Source organism: Oncorhynchus clarkii, chromosome 5, assembly GCF_045791955.1.
Source record: "Oncorhynchus clarkii lewisi isolate Uvic-CL-2024 chromosome 5, UVic_Ocla_1.0, whole genome shotgun sequence".
NCBI classification, from domain to species: domain Eukaryota; kingdom Metazoa; phylum Chordata; class Actinopteri; order Salmoniformes; family Salmonidae; genus Oncorhynchus; species Oncorhynchus clarkii.
Genome location: NC_092151.1, coordinates 64225539 through 64243385, shown reverse-complemented (window position 1 = coordinate 64243385; position 17847 = coordinate 64225539). Strand labels below are relative to the sequence as shown.

Here is a 17847-nt window from a genome sequence, read left to right as displayed (position 1 = left end):
ACACACACACACACACACACACACACTCACAATACCACAAACACCAACGTGTTTGTGTTCATATGTGCGGCACACTGCATAATTCATCCGGGCTGCTCTGTATTAATAATGCAGTGGTGTAACACAAACAGTGAGAAGTGGAGCTGCGATCATCTGGGTCTGGGTCAAGTGAAAGAACTGCCAGCCAGCACAGGTGGCGCTTTGTCTGGAGTGTGCCCAGGGAGAGGGAGGGGTGAGAGGGGAGAGAGGAGGAGGGAAACAGGGGGAAGGAGAGCTGAATGTGGCACTATATACAGTACTGTAGACTCCAGGCTGTATGGTTAATATAGGAGCCAAATAAATTCTGGATATGAAGGCAGATTATGACAATAAAATAAAAAATAATAAAAAGTCGAGCAAATAAAGCGATACACCATGGATCACAATGATGCAAGAGATGAGAGGCTTCCAAACAGTATAAATCCCTGTTGTTTATACTGCAGACATCCTGTATTTCAATTTACGCTGCTGGGCCATGCCAAAAGACCACACTTTGTGTGTTAGTTAGGCTTATGTGCTCTTATAAGTATTTATTGATTTTGGCACTGCGTCTCGTTTGTCATTAAGCGTGCAGTGTGTTACATCTGGCTTTAAGCTTTCCGCTCAGACTGCAGTCCCACTGAAAAACAAACATGCAAATCATACTGACACGAACACTGAATCTGTGGAGTGACACACACAAACACACACACAGACAGAGACACACAGATACAGATATACGCACACACACACACACAGACATTATTTAGTATGCATTGAGCAGTGGCTCCTCGTATGTCACTCGTCTCACTGTCTAGTACCACCGCAGTGTGAGGAATTCTCACCACGCCTCACTCTACACATTTTGCCGCCACCCCCCCCCCCCCCCCCCCCCCCGCCGTGGAAAAACGAGAACCCTGTTGAGCATCTGGAGGATCAGCCCCTCCCCCTCCTCTCATCCCTTTAATGACATCAGAGGCTCTGCTCGGTGAGTGGACCCCCGTGGTGGAGGGTCAGAGGCTGAGGCACCAGGTGCAGGGCCAGGAGCTGGAGCCACGCTCACTGGGACAGGAAAGGGGAGGGAGGGGGGAGTGGGTCACTAGGGATTTACATGTATAGGGATAGTCCTCACTGCACTCACACTCACACAGGTGACAGGAATAATATACATGGTCCCTGTTCAACTATCAATGACATGTTGGATCTGCTAGGGATTGGCATGCTGCTTATTAACATGACATGGTAATAAGGGTCGTACTACTGCAGTTAAACGAGTGCTGGTTGAAAACTCAAGGTTAGCTGGGATTACCATCTGTCAATCAATAGCTGGTGTGAGCCAATGGAAACTCTTTGATGCGGCAGGCATGCAGACAGGGAGCTTCCATAGGCCTGAATAATGAGGTGATTGACAGTGTTAATGATGTGATAATTCCTCCCATCATGCATTAAGAAGCCTAATTTCACATAGCAGTAGGATAATAAGTCACAGACGATCCATACTGATTTCTACCCCCCTTACTTCTCCCTCTCTGTCTCCTATCAGGACGAGTGTCGGAACTTCATGAAGGTTTTGCTGAGTCGACAAGGAGGTCTGTTTGTATGTGGGACCAATGCCTTCAATCCGCTGTGTGCCAACTATACTGTGAGTACCTATAGAACGCACGCACACACACATACACCATCTCTCTTACTCAATCAGCAGTCATTACTGCTTCGGGAAGCTGAGCACATCTCTACCTGTCAGCAGTTCAGTCATGCATCAGAGTTTAATGATTGGTGCGTCATTGATAAATGGACTATGATTTTTCCTGGAACCTAGAGCTCAATCACAAACACCATTAGGCATATTGCTTACTTGCACATTTACATCTTATTTGCCTCATTTGTTCGATACCTAAAGCAGAGAGAGACAGAGGCCCTTAGCAAGGCAACAAAGGCCCGCTTTCCTCAGATATCGGTTGCTGTTGTACAATGCTTACACTTGTATGTGGAGCTTGCAGATTGTTGGGTTCTGAGAATATGAAACATACTTATTCATGTCACTGAGGGAGAAAGGGGAATATATAACGTTTACATTCTGTCAGGATATGTTACTGTTAGCCATCCGGGATCCTATGGGAGGGAAAGAGACAGTCTGGTACGAGTCAACATGAGGAGTGAGCAGAAGTCAGGTCAGATGACGTGAGGAAGAACAGATATCACTAAGGTTCTGTCTAGCAACAGAGATGCATTGGCTGTTCAGATGTGTAGGAGGAGACTCAGCATAGGAGGTAGGGTTAAATATCAGTGCTTGTGTGAATGTGTTTTTTGTCTTATGCAGCTGTATGACCCAATCAGGGAATAAACATAGTTTGAGCTTTATTAAGGGTCCGTGAAATGTTATAAGGTTCATTTATAACCTTACAAGATGATCAGAGTACAGAGACGAGGGCTGGGAGAGTGTGAGCCAGAACTGAGGAGGAGGCTGAACTGAGGAGGAGGCTGTGCTTATGATGTATCTGGATGGTTAGTTTCTTCCCCTCTGGTGAAACCCAGCCAGGCCAGTTGGAAGGAAAACGCTAAGTGGTTGTACTGCTCATGTACCTGGAGCTGCTCACCACCCGACCCACTCTGTCCTGAAAGAGGATCAGACGTACCCCATTTACCTGTTCCACATCACAACCAAATCCTTGCTCTGCCAATCAAACAACAACAAAAAAGTGTGCATAAATATGAATCATTTACTCAGTCGGTTTCTCAACGTTCCTCCAGAATATCTATTAGCAGAGGGAAATGGGGAGGGAGAAAGGGAGGTGGATGGGGGTCCAGTTTCACCATCAAAGGCTTTCAAATAAGTGATATGTTCAGTCTGTCACATCTCCAACATACCAGTACACTGACTCCCTCCTCTATACCTGGCCCATTATCTCTGACTGTTAATGACACTAAGCAGTGCAACCTGCGCTGGGCTGACGTGCTCAGGGCTTCTCCTGGGACTAGTTAGCGAACCTAGGGTTTATTTATAGCTAGTTTTAATGACAACCGCAGTATTTAATTTATTTAATACATTTTCAATCGGTGATGGTGTGTCTGTGTGACGATTTCGCCTGTGGTTGTTTAGCTGCATGCGTTTCAAAAGGTTGTGTTTGTGTGTATTTGTTCCATTTGCATAATTGCAGAGGGTGAATAATAATATTGTGAATATTTTATAATATATGCTAATTGCCATACTCTGTGGGCATGTACAGGTAACTACCAAAATAATGGAAACACTTGAGTAAATGAGGGATAGAAAGTATATTGAAAGCAGGTGTTTCCACACAGGTGTGGCTCCTGACTTAATTAAGCAATTAACATCCCATCATGTTTAGGGTCATGTATAACAATTTTGGGCAGGCCATTATTTTGTCAATTATTTTGGCTAACATGTCTATGCCCCCATAGGATGACAATGCCCTCATCAACAAGGCTGTAAACCATATGCCATGGTCATCTCAGTCACCCGATCTCAAACCAATTGAACACCTACAGTATGAGAGATTCTGGAGTGGCACCTCAGACAGCGTTTTCCACCGTAGAGTTCCAGAAACAGCATTGAAGCTGTTCTGGTTTGTGGTGGCCCAACGCCCAATTAAGACACTTTATGGTGGAGTTTTCTTCATTTTGGCAGTTGCATGTATGTTTACTGTATGTGAAGGTGAACTTCACTCTGTTTTCCAGCAACATTATATAGTATAGTGAACTGTTTGCACGTGTTCTTTCCAGGGAGACACTCTGGAGATGGTGGGAGAGACAGTCAGTGGGATGGCCCGCTGTCCCTATGATCCTAAACACGCCAACGTGGCTCTGTTCGCAGGTTTGGAAACACTCATTGCTTTAAACACCTCATTGTGTAGCTGCAGTAGTTCCCCGTCATCACACAATCTTTGGCCGTGGTTGAAACAATAGGAAACCTTTATTGCACATTACTGAGCAGTAGAAATAGAGGGATTTGTCCACTCTGTACTAGAGGCTCTGTTGCACCACTGTAATTATCTCTAATGTACTTATACATTGTTCATTGATCAACAGTCGAATGCATTGAGTTGTGTAATGTAATGTCAAACTACCTTCTGCGATGTTCTATGCTGTGATATGAGCTGTTATTATGCTGTGTTATGAGCTGTCACTATGCTGTGTTATGAGCTGTCACTATGCTGTGTTATGAGCTGTCACTATGCTGTGTTATGAGCTGTCACTATGCTGTGATATGAGCTGTTACTATGCTGTGTTATGAGTTGTCACTATGCTGTGATATGAGCTGTTACTATGCTGTGATATGAGCTGTTACTATGCTGTGTTATGAGCTGTTACTATGCTGTGATATGAGCTGTTCCCATTGTATCTGACTGTGTGTTTTTTGCCAGAGGGGAATCTGTTTACGGCCACTGTGACGGACTTCCTGGCGATAGACGCTGTGATCTACCGTAGCCTGGGGGACAGTCCTGCACTCCGCACAGTCAAACACGACTCCAAATGGTTCAGAGGTACTTCCACGTGTATTTATTTGTGTGTGCGCATGTGTGTGTGTGTGTGCATCTGTGTGTGTATGTGTCCGCCTGCGTGTGTGTATTTGTTTGTGTGTGTGTTGCCTCTGTTGTTAGAAGGCTCTGTTTATGACTACATCACTTACTATCAGGATCAATATCTGTGTCAGACTCACTGCATTGCCTTAGTCAGCGGCATCCCTGCTGAGGTCAGAGGATCCAGGGCTGAGAGATCAGGTCTGCTCTGTGTCTGTATGTGGCTGGATGGCTGAGTAGTATTCAGTAGGAACCAAACAATAACAGGTTTTGAAACTGACAACGAAAATGAGCCTCCTCAATTAAAAAAAAAAAAATGCTCAAAGTGTATGCCTGCTTAACAACACTGGTGTTTGTGTCTGGGATTAGGGAGTTATCTGACTCGGTCTCTTACAGCTCTATGGAGATGTGTTTGTTGTGTAACATGGTCCTCTCCCATCCTTTGCAGAGCCCTATTTTGTCAGTTCAGTGGAATGGGGTCCTCACATCTACTTCTTCTTCAGAGAGATGGCCATGGAGTTTAACTATCTGGAGAAGGTACGAGACAAAATGGTAAAGCTTTGGACACGCCCCTCTGTGTCGTGTGTCTGCCTGCCTGGATGTTCCATCTCATGTTATTATTCAAATGTCAATACCAGCCTGGTACTTCTGATGATCTTTTTCCCTGTATCTGTGCTGTTGCATATCTAGACGGGACAAAGCCTTTTCATTACCGGTCCAAATGGCATCAGTCATATCAGAGTGGAAATACGTGCTCATGCAAAAAAATATGACCATAACAAGAATCCTTTTTATCTAATAAATTAGCAATTCACATTTGGTGGAAATGTGCTAGCGCAAGCATTTTGTGCTGCATGTTTGTAGGGCTCTCAGTAAGTGGATACTTACACTGTACCACGGTAGTTTGGGATGAGATTGTCCAAAGAAGCAGTTTTCAAATGCACTGACGATTTCATGAATACTAGATCTTAATTTACCATTTTAAAACAATGATCTGTCAAATGTGGTATCATGCATCGCAAATACTTTACATTTTTATGAGTTCACCCAAGGGCTAAAAAGGTTTTTATCTTCATTTTGAACGATTGTTCTGACTTAAATCTGCCAAACTTTATTATACATTCTCCATGAGTATGATCCCATGAATATTGCAACCACTAAATCTACTGTGTGAAATATATGTGCTACCAACTGACCCAGCGCGGAAAACTCTGTGCATAGTCATTGATGTGTAGTATGGTGCGAGTTCATTGACTGTTCTATCTGTTCCACGTGCTTGCGTGCACGTGTGTTCAGGTACAGGTGTCTCGGGTGTCTCGGGTGTGTAAGGGGGACCTGGGTGGTTCTCAGAGGGTGTTGGAGAAGCAGTGGACGTCGTTCCTGAAGGCCAGACTGAACTGCTCCGTCCCTGGAGACTCCCACTTCTACTTCAATCTGCTCCACTCCACCAGCCCTGTCATCAGGATGCACGGCAGGGACATCATCCTGGGAGTCTTCTCCACCCCCGCCAACAGGTACACACCGGTAGACTGACAGAGGTCCCTGAAGAGAGGGAGATGGTTAGGGCTTATGGGGGAAGATACAGTTCTCGATTAGGCGGAACACATTTATTTGCTTCATGGGTTTGCTTTTAGAGAGGAAGACAGTTAACAGATTGGAGTGATGAAATAGAAAGAAAAGGAACGAGGGATGCTGCTGGGTAAGAGGAGGATTAGATGAGGTTGAAGATGGCTGCAGAGAAAGCATGAGGGAGCACAATAAACAGACTTAACAGCACAAGAGAGTAGAGGAAAGATGTGTCTCCTGTGTTATATACCATATATCATGCAGACGTTTCAGGCTATCGTGTGTGTGTGTGTGTGTGTGTGTGTGTGTGTGTGTGTGTGTGTGTGTGTGTGTGTGTGTGTGTGTGTGTGTGTGTGTGTGTGTGTGGTGAATACAGAGCAGACTCTAATAGGGATTCAACACAGGTCTCCCATGCAGATGAGCCAGCAGGATGCCTATCAGCAGAGAGCAAACCTCAACTAATGCCAGCTCTAATAACATCCTCTACTCATAATGGCTGCTGTTGTGGCAGCCAGGAGAGGAAGAGAGAGGAGGAGGAAGACCCCCTCAAACCCATTCAAGGACAAGGAAGTCAATAATGGGAAACATCTGCCGCGCTACCCCCCGCCACCCTTTAAGAGTTAAAACTGTTTCATCAGCTGTATCTTATCTTTGGGCTGGGGGGATGGGAGGGATGGGAGGGCTGGGAGAGCTGGGAGAGGGATGGGGGCTAGAAGGGAGCGGTGCACCTGCAGAGAGAGATGGATGGTTTATACAGGGCCAACAACGGCTTACAGATAACACTGTGACCAGCGTGTCAGGGAGAGGCCCAGCTGAACACACACTACCTGCCTAGTCACCGCGCCGCCGCTGTGCTCCATTATAAATCAGAGAGAGAGCGAGAGGGAGAGAGGTACGCTGTAAACCTCCCCAACACTGTGTGGTCCGCTGCAGCATACTTTTAAAGCTCTTACCAGACATATTGCTTTTGCCGGTTGCGTGTGGTGAGCACAGCAGGGAAGAGGGTTTGGGAAATCTGGAGTGGCCATTTTGAGATAGTGTATCATCTCCCGCATGTGCACATTTGCTACCAGTGTGGGAATTGTGGAAAAAGAGCTCTGGTTTAAGAGTTTCCCACCAGCATCCCTCAATGTTTGCTTGTTATTAATTATTTTATCATGCCTACAAAGCCAGGATAGAGTTTACAGCCCCATGAAGCTTCCTGGTCTGTGGCATTAGCTAGCTAGCCTAGCAACTACACCAAATCCTCCTTGGTTGACTGGTTGACAGTTCAGTGTGTCCACCTCTCCTACCTCTGGTCCTTCCTGTCTGAGGGGATGAACAGTAGGCTTGGGTTTCTTCTAAGCACCTGATCCTTCTCACTGCACTGCCCAGCCAAACCTCCCGGAGCTGCAGGAGGTCAGGGATCTATAGGAGCAGTGGGGGGCTATGAGAGGAGGATATGAGAGAGCCTCTGAGCCTGCAGGTAAAGGGGAGGGGTGCTTTTTATAGCGGCAGGATAGAGAGACAGACTATTTGAGAAGATAACATGGTGGTGAGCAAAGCCGGGCTAGGCTATGCTATACACTAGCCTGGGGCTAGGCTACTTGGCTACTGTGCAAGATGGGTTTAGCAGTACTAGACATGGCCTGAAAAGATGGTGCCTGGGCCTCGGCTGGAGAAGTTTCTCCAGGGAAGTGCAGGGCTCTGGGGTGAGTTAGTCACGTTTGCTGCTTTTTGTTTTTCAAAACTTGGCACCGAGGCTCCAACGCTGCGTACAGAGCCCTCAGCGCACCGTAGGCTACAATAGCCTACATCGACTTTCCCTCCATTTCAGAGGGAAACAGCTGTGAAGCGAGCTGTAGCCTATTGCGTGTTTATGTGTCTGTTATTAAAGGATGTGAAACAATGTTGCGTATGAATTACAGGGGGCAGTTTGAAGAAGCAAATCCCATTCGAAACATCCTTGCTTTCTCTGTTAAATCTTACTAGATGCTGTTTTAAATCAAACAGGCAATAGCAGATGACCAACAGCAATTTGGGGATATTGACTAATTGCCCCCCTGATGGCCCATCAGGTGTCGGTAGGGGCTCCCAAAGTATTCAGATGATTGGTTAGAATAATCTTTCAGAACACACACACCTAGCCTATGGTCAATCAGCACACAGTTGTCTGGACACTTTCCAGGTCAGTCACATTCTGTCTTCTTTTCGTATCGAAAACTAATGCAACTGGTAGTCTGTTAATAGGCTACAGTCAGACTTGACATATTGGTGCCAATCACTAGTAGCCTAATACTCCTCCAATGGATGGAGCGATTCGGTGTGCTGCTGACAAGTTTGAGGGAATCGGCCAGAACACGCCTCAGTGCCTTGCTGAAGGCACTTCCTATCCAACATATGCTGTCTGAGTCTGGTTTTCAATGAAATACCCTAGGCCTAGTTTTATTATTGATACTAATATTATATTGCAAATTGTAAGAAAATAAATCACCAGCAGGTTAAAATAACTTGTCTTTGTTTCTTCTAGACTATTGAAAATGTGCATTTTTTCCTATATTAGTTCATTAATGTATTAGTAAACTTATGGATTAGGCTAGTACATTTTCCAAGTAATCCTCACAACCATGTTTTATTCTGTCTACAAGGAAGGAAATGAAAGGATTGCATATGATTTCTGTTCAATCACATGCAGCTCAGATACTATATCTTTGTCTATAAAAATGTATAGCCTGTTAACAGTCAGCCGGGGTGCCCCACCAGCCAGCCGTGAGCACGTGGACGAAAGAGTTCCGCTTCTTCTGCAGCATTCACTGTAATACATAACGCTTTGTGGCGGTGCTTCGGAGTTAGTCAGAGCAGGGGGCCCTCTGGAGACCCAGCCTCATAGGAGCCATTAGGATGACATGGTGTCAGAGGGAGGCGTCTCCAGTTGACAGGAGAGCAGTGAGGCTGTGCCACCAGGGAGATGCGGTGGCAGTCACAGCTGGATACCTCCCCTGGGCCCTGGGTTGAGGCAGGAGCTGAATAAATACTTGGTCCTTACCAGGTGGAGAGACAGAAAAAGGTGGAGAGACAGAGAGACAGAGAGACAGAGAGGTGGAGGGAGAGAGGGAGGGGTGGAGGGACAGAGAGAGACGGAGGGACAGAGAGAGACGGAGGGACAGAGAGAGACGGAGGGACAGAGAGAGACGGAGGGACAGAGAGAGACGGAGAGACAGAAAGAGGTGGAGGGACAGAGAGAGGTGGAGGGACAGAGAGAGACGGAGAGAGGTGGAGGGAGAAAGGGAGAGGTGGAGGGACAGAGAGAGGTGGAGGGACAGAGAGAGGTGGAGGGACAGAGAGAGGTGGAGGGACAGAGAGAGGTGGAGGGACAGAGAGAGGTGGAGAGAGAGACAGAGGTGGAGGGACAGAGAGAGGTGGAGGGACAGAGAGAGGTGGAGGGACAGAGAGAGGTGGAGGGACAGAGAGAGGTGGAGGGACAGAGAGAGGTGGAGGGACAGAGAGAGGTGGAGAGAAAGCAGATGAGAGAAGTATAGAAAGACAAAGCAGAAAGATTGAAGAAGGTAAATGTGTGTGCAGAGAGGGGGAAGAGACAGAGGTGGAAGAGACATAAAATATGAAAAGACCCAGGTGAATAAAATAAACAATCCTCTCATCTTTCCTTGAACCTTGGCCTAGACTGAAGAACTCATTCCCCTCCACTGGCCTCCATCAGCTGTCATGCTGTCACCGGAGCTGGGCTATAGAGAGCTGTCAGTCTGCTGGTTAAACTGTGAGGGTGTGGTCTGGCATGAAGTCTGACCCCTCCACCGCCTCCTACAGCCTGTACTGACTGTCAGTCAACCCTTCTCACTGCACATCAAATTTGAACAACCTTTATTTGCACAATTCAACAGCTGTACATAGCCAAACTGATGCCAATTCATTTCAAACAAATGAGCAAAGAGAGATCAGAAGAAAAACAGAGGATGAAAGAGATGAGGGGATGAGAGAGAGAGAGCAAGAAAGAGCAGAGAGGACGGAGAAAATAAACAGGGAGAGAAGAAGGAGAAGAGGACAGAATACAGAAATATAGAGGCAAAGGCAGGGTAGGCTGCCAGGCAGTTGGAGAGAGGTTGACCTGGTCAAATGATGTATTAGGTTAGCATGTCACCCTGCTGGAAAATGCCTATGGTTTCTCAGCAGAGAGAGGCTAAACTCAGACAGCTTACCCAAACAAACAGTTCTCAGAGGATCCCTGGGTACCTACTCCAGCAGGCCTAGGGGCACAGGGGCAGCGCAGGGAGAGAGCCCATAAGCCCATCTGTCGGTTTGTGTCAAGACCTGAGCACAGGCACTACTTGACCTTAACACTGGAGTAATGGAGTGTTGGAGTGAGCAGCAAAGTGAGAGTGAGAGAGACTTTCTCTCTGCTGCTTTCTCTTTCCCCCCTCTCTCTGCAGTGCTCTCTCACTTTCTCTCTTTCTCCCCCTCTCTCTGCAGTGCTCTCTCACTTTCTCTCTTTCTCCCCCTCTCTCTGCAGTGCTCTCTCACTTTCTCTCTTTCTCCCCCTCTCTCTGCAGTGCTCTCTCAATTCTCTCTTTCTCTGCAGCTCTCTCTCACTCTCCCTCACCCTTTCACACCCTCTCTCTCCCTCTCTCTCTCCCCCCTCTCTCAGGATGTAGTGTCAGAGTTAGGAAAGGGAAAATAGAGTAGGCGTGAAGTGCTCGGCAGGAACTGAGTCACTCCCTAAGGTTCACTTTGTGCTGTACCAGAGAAGTCCTAGTCACTCAACAGACTCACACAACTTCTTAGCAAAAACAAGAGGTCTCAAAGGGAAGAGAAGCTCTCGGAGCAGGAGAGAAAGAGAGACGATAGTATTCACCCCCTGTTGTCCTGACATGGCTCTCTCTCTCCATCTCTCTGGTGTACACCTCCATTAACTACCACACTCAACACTACAGTAACAGTATTGTAGCGCTTCGTTCAGTGTGGGGGGACTTAGACTTTTCACAGCAGATGTTCCATTCTGGGTCAATGAGTTCAATAGGAGTTTAGCAACAGCCAAGGTGTGCAAGCATTTTACTGGAACATGCTGTGTGGTCTCTACAGTATTTCCTATGAGTATTTCCTCATTTGTTGACTACTTATTTCCTGTGTATTCCCGGATTCTAACACACAACTTCCAGTTTGTATGCCAACTTCAATGTCATTCAGGATATAACCTTTATTGTCCATTTATATATATATATATATATTTTAAATTCAACTAGGCAAGTCGGTTAAGAACAAATGTTTATTTACAATGATGGCCTACCCCGGCCGAACCCGGGCCAATTGTGCGCCGCCCTATAGGACTCCCAATCACTGCCAGTTGTGATACAGCCTGGATTTGAACCAGGGTCTGTAGTGCCGCCTCTAGAACTGAGATGCAGTGACTTAGACCGCTGCGCCACTCTATCCACCCCTACCTTATCCATTGTATCTGGTTCTCTCTCTGTAGTATCCCTGGTTCGGCTGTGTGTGCGTTCGACATGGAGCAGCTGGCTGGGGTGTTTGATGGGAGATTCAAGGAGCAGAAATCACCTGAGTCTATATGGACCCCTGTTCCTGACGAGCTCGTTCCCAAACCAAGGTACAGTATTGCCTTACCTGGCAATCATCTCCTGGCTCATTTTGATGAACTTTATGTGAGTCTAAAGTGTAAGAGTGTAAGACACCATTAACTGACCACAGATAACACTGAAATGGGTCAGTAAGGGGGAGCCTGTGCCTCAGTAAGGGTCAGCCTGTGCCTCATTATGGGGGAGCCTGTGCCTCCGTATGGGGGAGCCTGTGCCTCAGTAAGGGTCAGCCTGTGCCTCAGTAAGGGTCAGCCTGTGCCTCAGTAAGGGGGAGCCTGTGTCTCAGTATGGGGGAGCCTGTGCCTCAGTAAAGGGGAGCCTGTGCCTCAGTAAGGGGGAACCTGTGCCTCAGTAAGGGGGAACCTGTGCCTCAGTAAAGGGGAGCCTGTGCCTCAGTAAGGGGGAACCTGTGCCTCAGTAAGGGGGAGCCTGTGCCTCAGTAAGGGGGAGCCTGTGTCTCAGTAAGGGGGAGCCTGTGCCTCAGTAAGGGGGAACCTGTGCCTCAGTAAGGGGGAGCCTGTGCCTCAGTAAGGGGGAGCCTGTGCCTCAGTAAGGGGGAGCCTGTGCCTTAGTAAGGGGGAGCCTGTGCCTCAGTAAGGGGGAGCCTGTGCCTCAGTAAGGGGGAGCCTGTGCCTCAGTAAGGGTCAGCCTGTGCCTCAATAAGGGTCAGCCTGTGCCTCAGTAAGGGGAAACCTGTGCCTCAGTAAGGGGGAGCCTGTGCCTCAGTAAGGGGGAACCTGTGCCTCAGTAAGGGGGAGCCTGTGCCTCAGTAAGGGGGAGCCTGTGCCTCAGTAAGGGGGAGCCTGTGCCTCAGTAAGGGGGAGCCTGTGCCTCAGTAAGGGTCAGCCTGTGCCTCAGTAAGGGGGAGCCTGTGCCTCAGTAAGGGTCAGCCTGTGCCTCAATAAGGGTCAGCCTGTGCCTCAGTAATGGGAAACCTGTGCCTCAGTAAGGGGGAACCTGTGCCTCAGTAAGGGGGAACCTGTGCCTCAGTAAGGGGGAACCTGTGCCTCAGTAAGGGGGAGCCTGTGCCTCAGTAAGGGGGAGCCTGTGCCTCAGTAAGGGGGAGCCTGTGCCTCAGTAAGGGTCAGCCTGTGCCTCAGTAAGGGGGAGCCTGTGCCTCAGTAAGGGGGAGCCTGTGCCTCAGTAAGGGGGAGCCTGTGCCTCAGTAAGGGGGAGCCTGTGCCTCAGTAAGGGTCAGCCTGTGCCTCAGTAAGGGGGAGCCTGTACCTCAGTAAGGGGGAGCCTGTACCTCAGTAAGGGGGAGCCTGTGCCTCAGTAAGGGGGAGCCTGTGCTAAACCCTGTATTTCACCCTCCTCCAACAGGCCAGGGGGCTGTGCTGTTCAGGGCTCCAGGTTCAACTCATCCAATGGTTTCCCTGATGAGATGCTGAACTTTGTGAAGACCCACCCCCTGATGGACGAGGCCGTGCCCTCACTGGGACAGAGGCCCTGGATCGTCAGGACCATGGTCAGGTGAGGCTCTGTGATCGCATCAGGGGACATCACAGACTCAGAACTAGGAAACCTTTCGCACACATCCTGTGCTCTTTCCCTGCATCCTGTGCTGTTTCCCTGAGACATGTACACTTGTATGGCTTCATACCATTAGACACCATAGGAGTCTACTGTCATGTCTCAGGGCAAACTCATACACATACACACACATATTTGCATGGACACAAATTAGCCTCTGGGCTGGTTCTCCTTCTGTTTATGCTGGTCGGTTGATCCGCTCGCTGTGAGAGTTTGCTGCAGGAGGCAAGCAGCTGGGATGCATCAAACTACAATGGCCACCAGCCGAGCTAGAGGGAGGAGACTATTACTGTGAAAGTTGTATGTGGAATATGAATTACCCAGTGGAACGACTTCTTCTATTTTAGAACATTGACTCATACACACAGGACTTGTGTAGTTCAGCTACGGTGCTATTGTTTCAAGACAAGTCCATTCATCTGAATGATATTAATGACTGCTCTTGGTAATTAGTTCTGTATGTAAATTGGATGACTATTTTACTGTGTGAATTTAATTTAGTGAATGACCGTAAGAGGTATGCAGATTGGTTGTGTCCCAAATTGAGCCCTAGACCCTACCCTATTTGATAGGACCATGTAAGCTTAGTTATTGTAACATAAGCTCCAATATGCCGTTTGATAGGCTAGATGGAATTATCTCTATATTGCTAACTCAAATTCTGTCAGATCAACGCAATAGCCTATTGGTTAATCAGGACAAGGGGTCAAGAGAGGATTGGGTGAAAAACACAGTGTCTCTATATCATCATCTTGTCTTCTTCCCCTTAGGTACCAGCTGAATAAGATGGTGATGGACACGGAGGCTGGCCCCTACAGAAACCGCACAGTGCTCTTCCTGGGCTCCAGCCGGGGGACCATCCTCAAGTTCCTGATCGTCCCCAACCGGGACAACACCGTGTCCAGCAGCAATGTCTTCCTGGAGGAGCTGGAGGGCTTCATCCCTGACAAGTAAGGGTTAACGGGTTACAGACAGTCTCTAATGGGTGCTGTTGTGATGGTCTTATTAATTATTTCTAAGTGTTTCACTGTAACACATGCATGGGACCACAGGGGGGGATAGGAAGCAAACAGATGGGGTATTACTTGGTTATCTTTCAATGAGCCCAATTAGAAATGTTTAAGCAAGAGTCTCCTAACTAGAGCTATGGCAGCGGCGCTGCTAATTGTGCCCCCTGATCTATTCTCTGCTCAGACTGAGGGGAAAACGGGGCTCATTTACTGTAGTAAGAAACACTGTAGCACAGCAGCACAAACCTTGTTGGCAGGTGAAAGGAGGTTAAAACCGTTACTTCCCACCCTTCAAAACAACGCATTCATGTAGGCGTCAATGTGAGGTTCCATTCCACCAACAACTAAATGGGGAGCAGAGGAATCAGATCAGAGGGCAGATGAGTTAAGGCTGCAGCAATAGCGGCGGTGGTGCCGGTGTGTGAGTGTGTTTGGGGGTGATTTGCTGTGCTGTGATAGTGGTGTGGCTGTGAGCCTGGTATAGGGGTGTGTGACAGGGCTTGCAGTCCCCCTCACAGCAGGGAGCCAGCTAATCAGGAGAGAGGGAATGGAGTAATCAGATCAGCCTTCTCCCAGCCTGCCCTTCCTTAACCCCAGACTAACTCCCCTAATGGGCCCAGGGTAGATAGACGGCCACCGCCACCATCGCAGGGGCAACGGGAACACATCACAGATAGAGATCCTCAAAGCCCAAATTGTTTTTTGATTGGCTGTCTGACATAATGACTATATTTCATATTTTCGACCTGGTAATGAACCATGAAATGACCCGGGGGAAACGGAGAGATTAATGGGCCACACTTTCATTATTTCTCAACCTGTCTCCATTTTACTTATTTTGTTTACTTATTTAGTTGTTCTTTCTCTCTCTCCATCTCTCACTCTCTTCTCCCTCCCCATCGCTCGTGCTCTCCTTCCGTCAGTCTGGTTTCTCACATAGTTTGTTTGCTGTGAGGTATGACTAACAACTTGATACTGTAGTGTGTGATACATTTCCCCTAATGACTCCTCAGATGTGAGCCATGTTTATTACCATAAACCATCTAAATAAGCCCATGCAGGAGTGAACATATGTATATAAATATATATAAATCCAGCCTACAAAGGCAGGTGTTTGGATAATATGGAAGTGCTAAGTACCAATTAGAGCCCATGCAGGGTGTAGCTGGTGGCTTTGATGGCCATCCAACCCCAGGCCTCAGTCATCAGCCATCAACACACTGCATACTAAAGATGACACTGTGACAAACAGGCTTCTGAAGGCCTTTTACTGCTTTCACTTTGATTGTTGTGCTTTTAGTCATAAAGTGGTTTGAGTTATACTTAATGAAGCAGTGTTGTGTTGATATGATGTGCAGTGAGATCATGTTGTGTTCAGTTAGTGTGTGATATGATGAGGTCAGCTTGACCTCATCATGGTGTGGTGCGGCTTAGCCGACTGTGTGTTGTGCAATAAGGCAACACTCTCACTGTCTCTCTGTGTGTGTGTGTTTTTAGGTGTGGGGAGGACTCTCCGCAGGCGAGGCAGTTGTTGTCCCTGACTCTGGACTGGGTGAGCCAGTCTCTGCTGCTGGCCTTCCCCTCTTGTGTGGTCAGGGTCCCTGTGGCACGATGCCAGCTCTACTCACGCTGCATGAAGTAAGTCACACTCATCACACACACCTTTCATCTCCACACACACACACATCACACACACCTTTCAGCTCCACACACACACACACACACACACACACACACACACACACACACACACACACACACACACACACACACACACACACACACACACACACACACACACACACCCCTCACCCACACCTCTGTAGCCCACACACACCTCTCAGCCACACCTCTGTAGCCCACGCACACCTCTCAGCCACATACAGTATATCTGTAACATATCCTAAGCCCCGCCCACTCCCAATCATTACAATCACACCTATAGTCAGGCCCTAAACCATCTGCCAACGTATACAGCCTACCCTTGGTGCACCAAACTACTTTACCACATCCCCAAGCGCTCTTCGACAAATCAGTAAATCTATTCGGCACAGTACACGCACATACACGCGCACATACACGCGTGCACACACACACACACACACACAGAGACGTCTTACTCTCTTGCTCTTTGGCCTTGCTGACGACTCACCACTGAGTCGTATTGCCTTGATGCCAGCAGACTCTAAACCTAGTGAGGCGTGACATACTGTAACGTATATGTCAAACGTGTAATGTGTTCAATGAATCCGTGGTGTCTCTCTGCCCTGGGTGGTGCATCACTAAAGACTGTGTTTACTCTGTTTATCTCCAGGAACTGCATTGCCTCCAGGGACCCCTACTGTGGCTGGACCAGAGGAAGCACCTGCTCCTTCCTCAGGCCCGGGACCAGGTGAGGTGCTGAGGGGGAACGAGGGCACAGCACTGGCCTCTGTCTGGTTCCATGTCTGGTCCCTGTCTGCTATCGACCTGCCCCGTGTCTGGCCTGTACTTTTGTCTTGTTTCTGTCTGGCATCCGTTTGACCTCTGTCGTATCTATACCTGGTCTCTGTCTGGGTCTCTGTCTGGGTCTCTGTCCAGTTCTCTGCCTGGTTCTCTGTCTAGTCGATGCCTGGACCACCTGGGTTGCTGTGACACTCTCTATTTATACTGAGTGTTATGCCTAAGCTCTGACAGAGCCTACAGTTATAAGCCTGCAACACAAGCTGTGGCTAGGCAAACATGTCCTCATTTAGTTATCCTGTCAGAGCGAGCTGTGTACATTTATTCATCCAGGAGATCTGCTATTGCCATTGTGTGTTCACAACAATGCTGCATTCTTCAACACAGCTTGATATCCATAGCTGTGTGTACATCTTTGTCAGGGTTGCGTTGCTCTTGTACGCCTGCCACAGAACGATTCCTGGCTGTCTTGGCAGCTCACCTCTTGTTCTGGGCTGTAAACCTTCCCACTCCCTCCTGCTCTGCCTCACGTCCGCCCAGCCCAGTGAAATCAAATCTCTTTTTAGAGAGGCAGCTTATTGAATTATGTGTGCAAACACAGGTACAGTGCCAGCAGTTACATACAACAGAGCCTTAAAGAGCACCTTACAGCCTCACCGTTATACAATTAAGGGCCCTGTGTTGTGATTTGATTTAGCAAGGGCGGTCAACCTGTCCATTGATCCTGTATCAAGTGATGTTCCCGTTTGAGGATAAATTCCATTTGGAAAAGTGAAAACGATGCTGGGTGATGAAAAAACTCTCCATTGTTTGCAATGTAAGACTGTAACATGGACTATATTGGAACAAAGATAATTAGGCTCCTTACTGATTAGTATATCTGTTGATATTGTTTTATTACTGTAGGTGTTTTGCGTCTGTTTATTAGCCTTCATATTTCTTTGAATTATAACTGTACCTGTAATCTGGTCTCCTTTAGACTCGGGGACAATAAATCCTTAAACGTATTCACATTCTCACCATTAAGGGTGTTGTGACAAAACAGTGCCTGCAGCCTTCATTTACCCAACACAATATACCCACAATAACCCTCCAACCACTCCAGTGTAAACTTACTTCTCAGGCAGTGAAACACTCAGTTGGCCTTTTTGT

The 17847-nt window shown here is 47.7% G+C and overlaps 1 protein-coding gene across 2 annotated transcripts in view; it reads left to right on the top strand.

The window, feature by feature from the left end:
• The window catches only part of LOC139409211 (sema domain, transmembrane domain (TM), and cytoplasmic domain, (semaphorin) 6Bb), a 137682-nt gene that overhangs the window by 86350 nt on the left and 33485 nt on the right, over window positions 1–17847 (top strand). Inside the window, exons 6-15 of one of the 2 annotated variants that reach the window (XM_071154045.1) lie at window positions 1562–1660; window positions 3763–3853; window positions 4404–4523; window positions 5008–5111; window positions 5856–6073; window positions 11590–11721; window positions 13034–13183; window positions 14014–14193; window positions 15751–15891; window positions 16568–16645. In XM_071154045.1, coding sequence (XP_071010146.1) covers window positions 1562–1660; window positions 3763–3853; window positions 4404–4523; window positions 5008–5111; window positions 5856–6073; window positions 11590–11721; window positions 13034–13183; window positions 14014–14193; window positions 15751–15891; window positions 16568–16645 — 1313 coding nt within the window. The remainder of the gene's footprint in view (window positions 1–1561; window positions 1661–3762; window positions 3854–4403; window positions 4524–5007; window positions 5112–5855; window positions 6074–11589; window positions 11722–13033; window positions 13184–14013; window positions 14194–15750; window positions 15892–16567; window positions 16646–17847) is intronic. The other variant, XM_071154046.1, reaches the window with a different exon arrangement.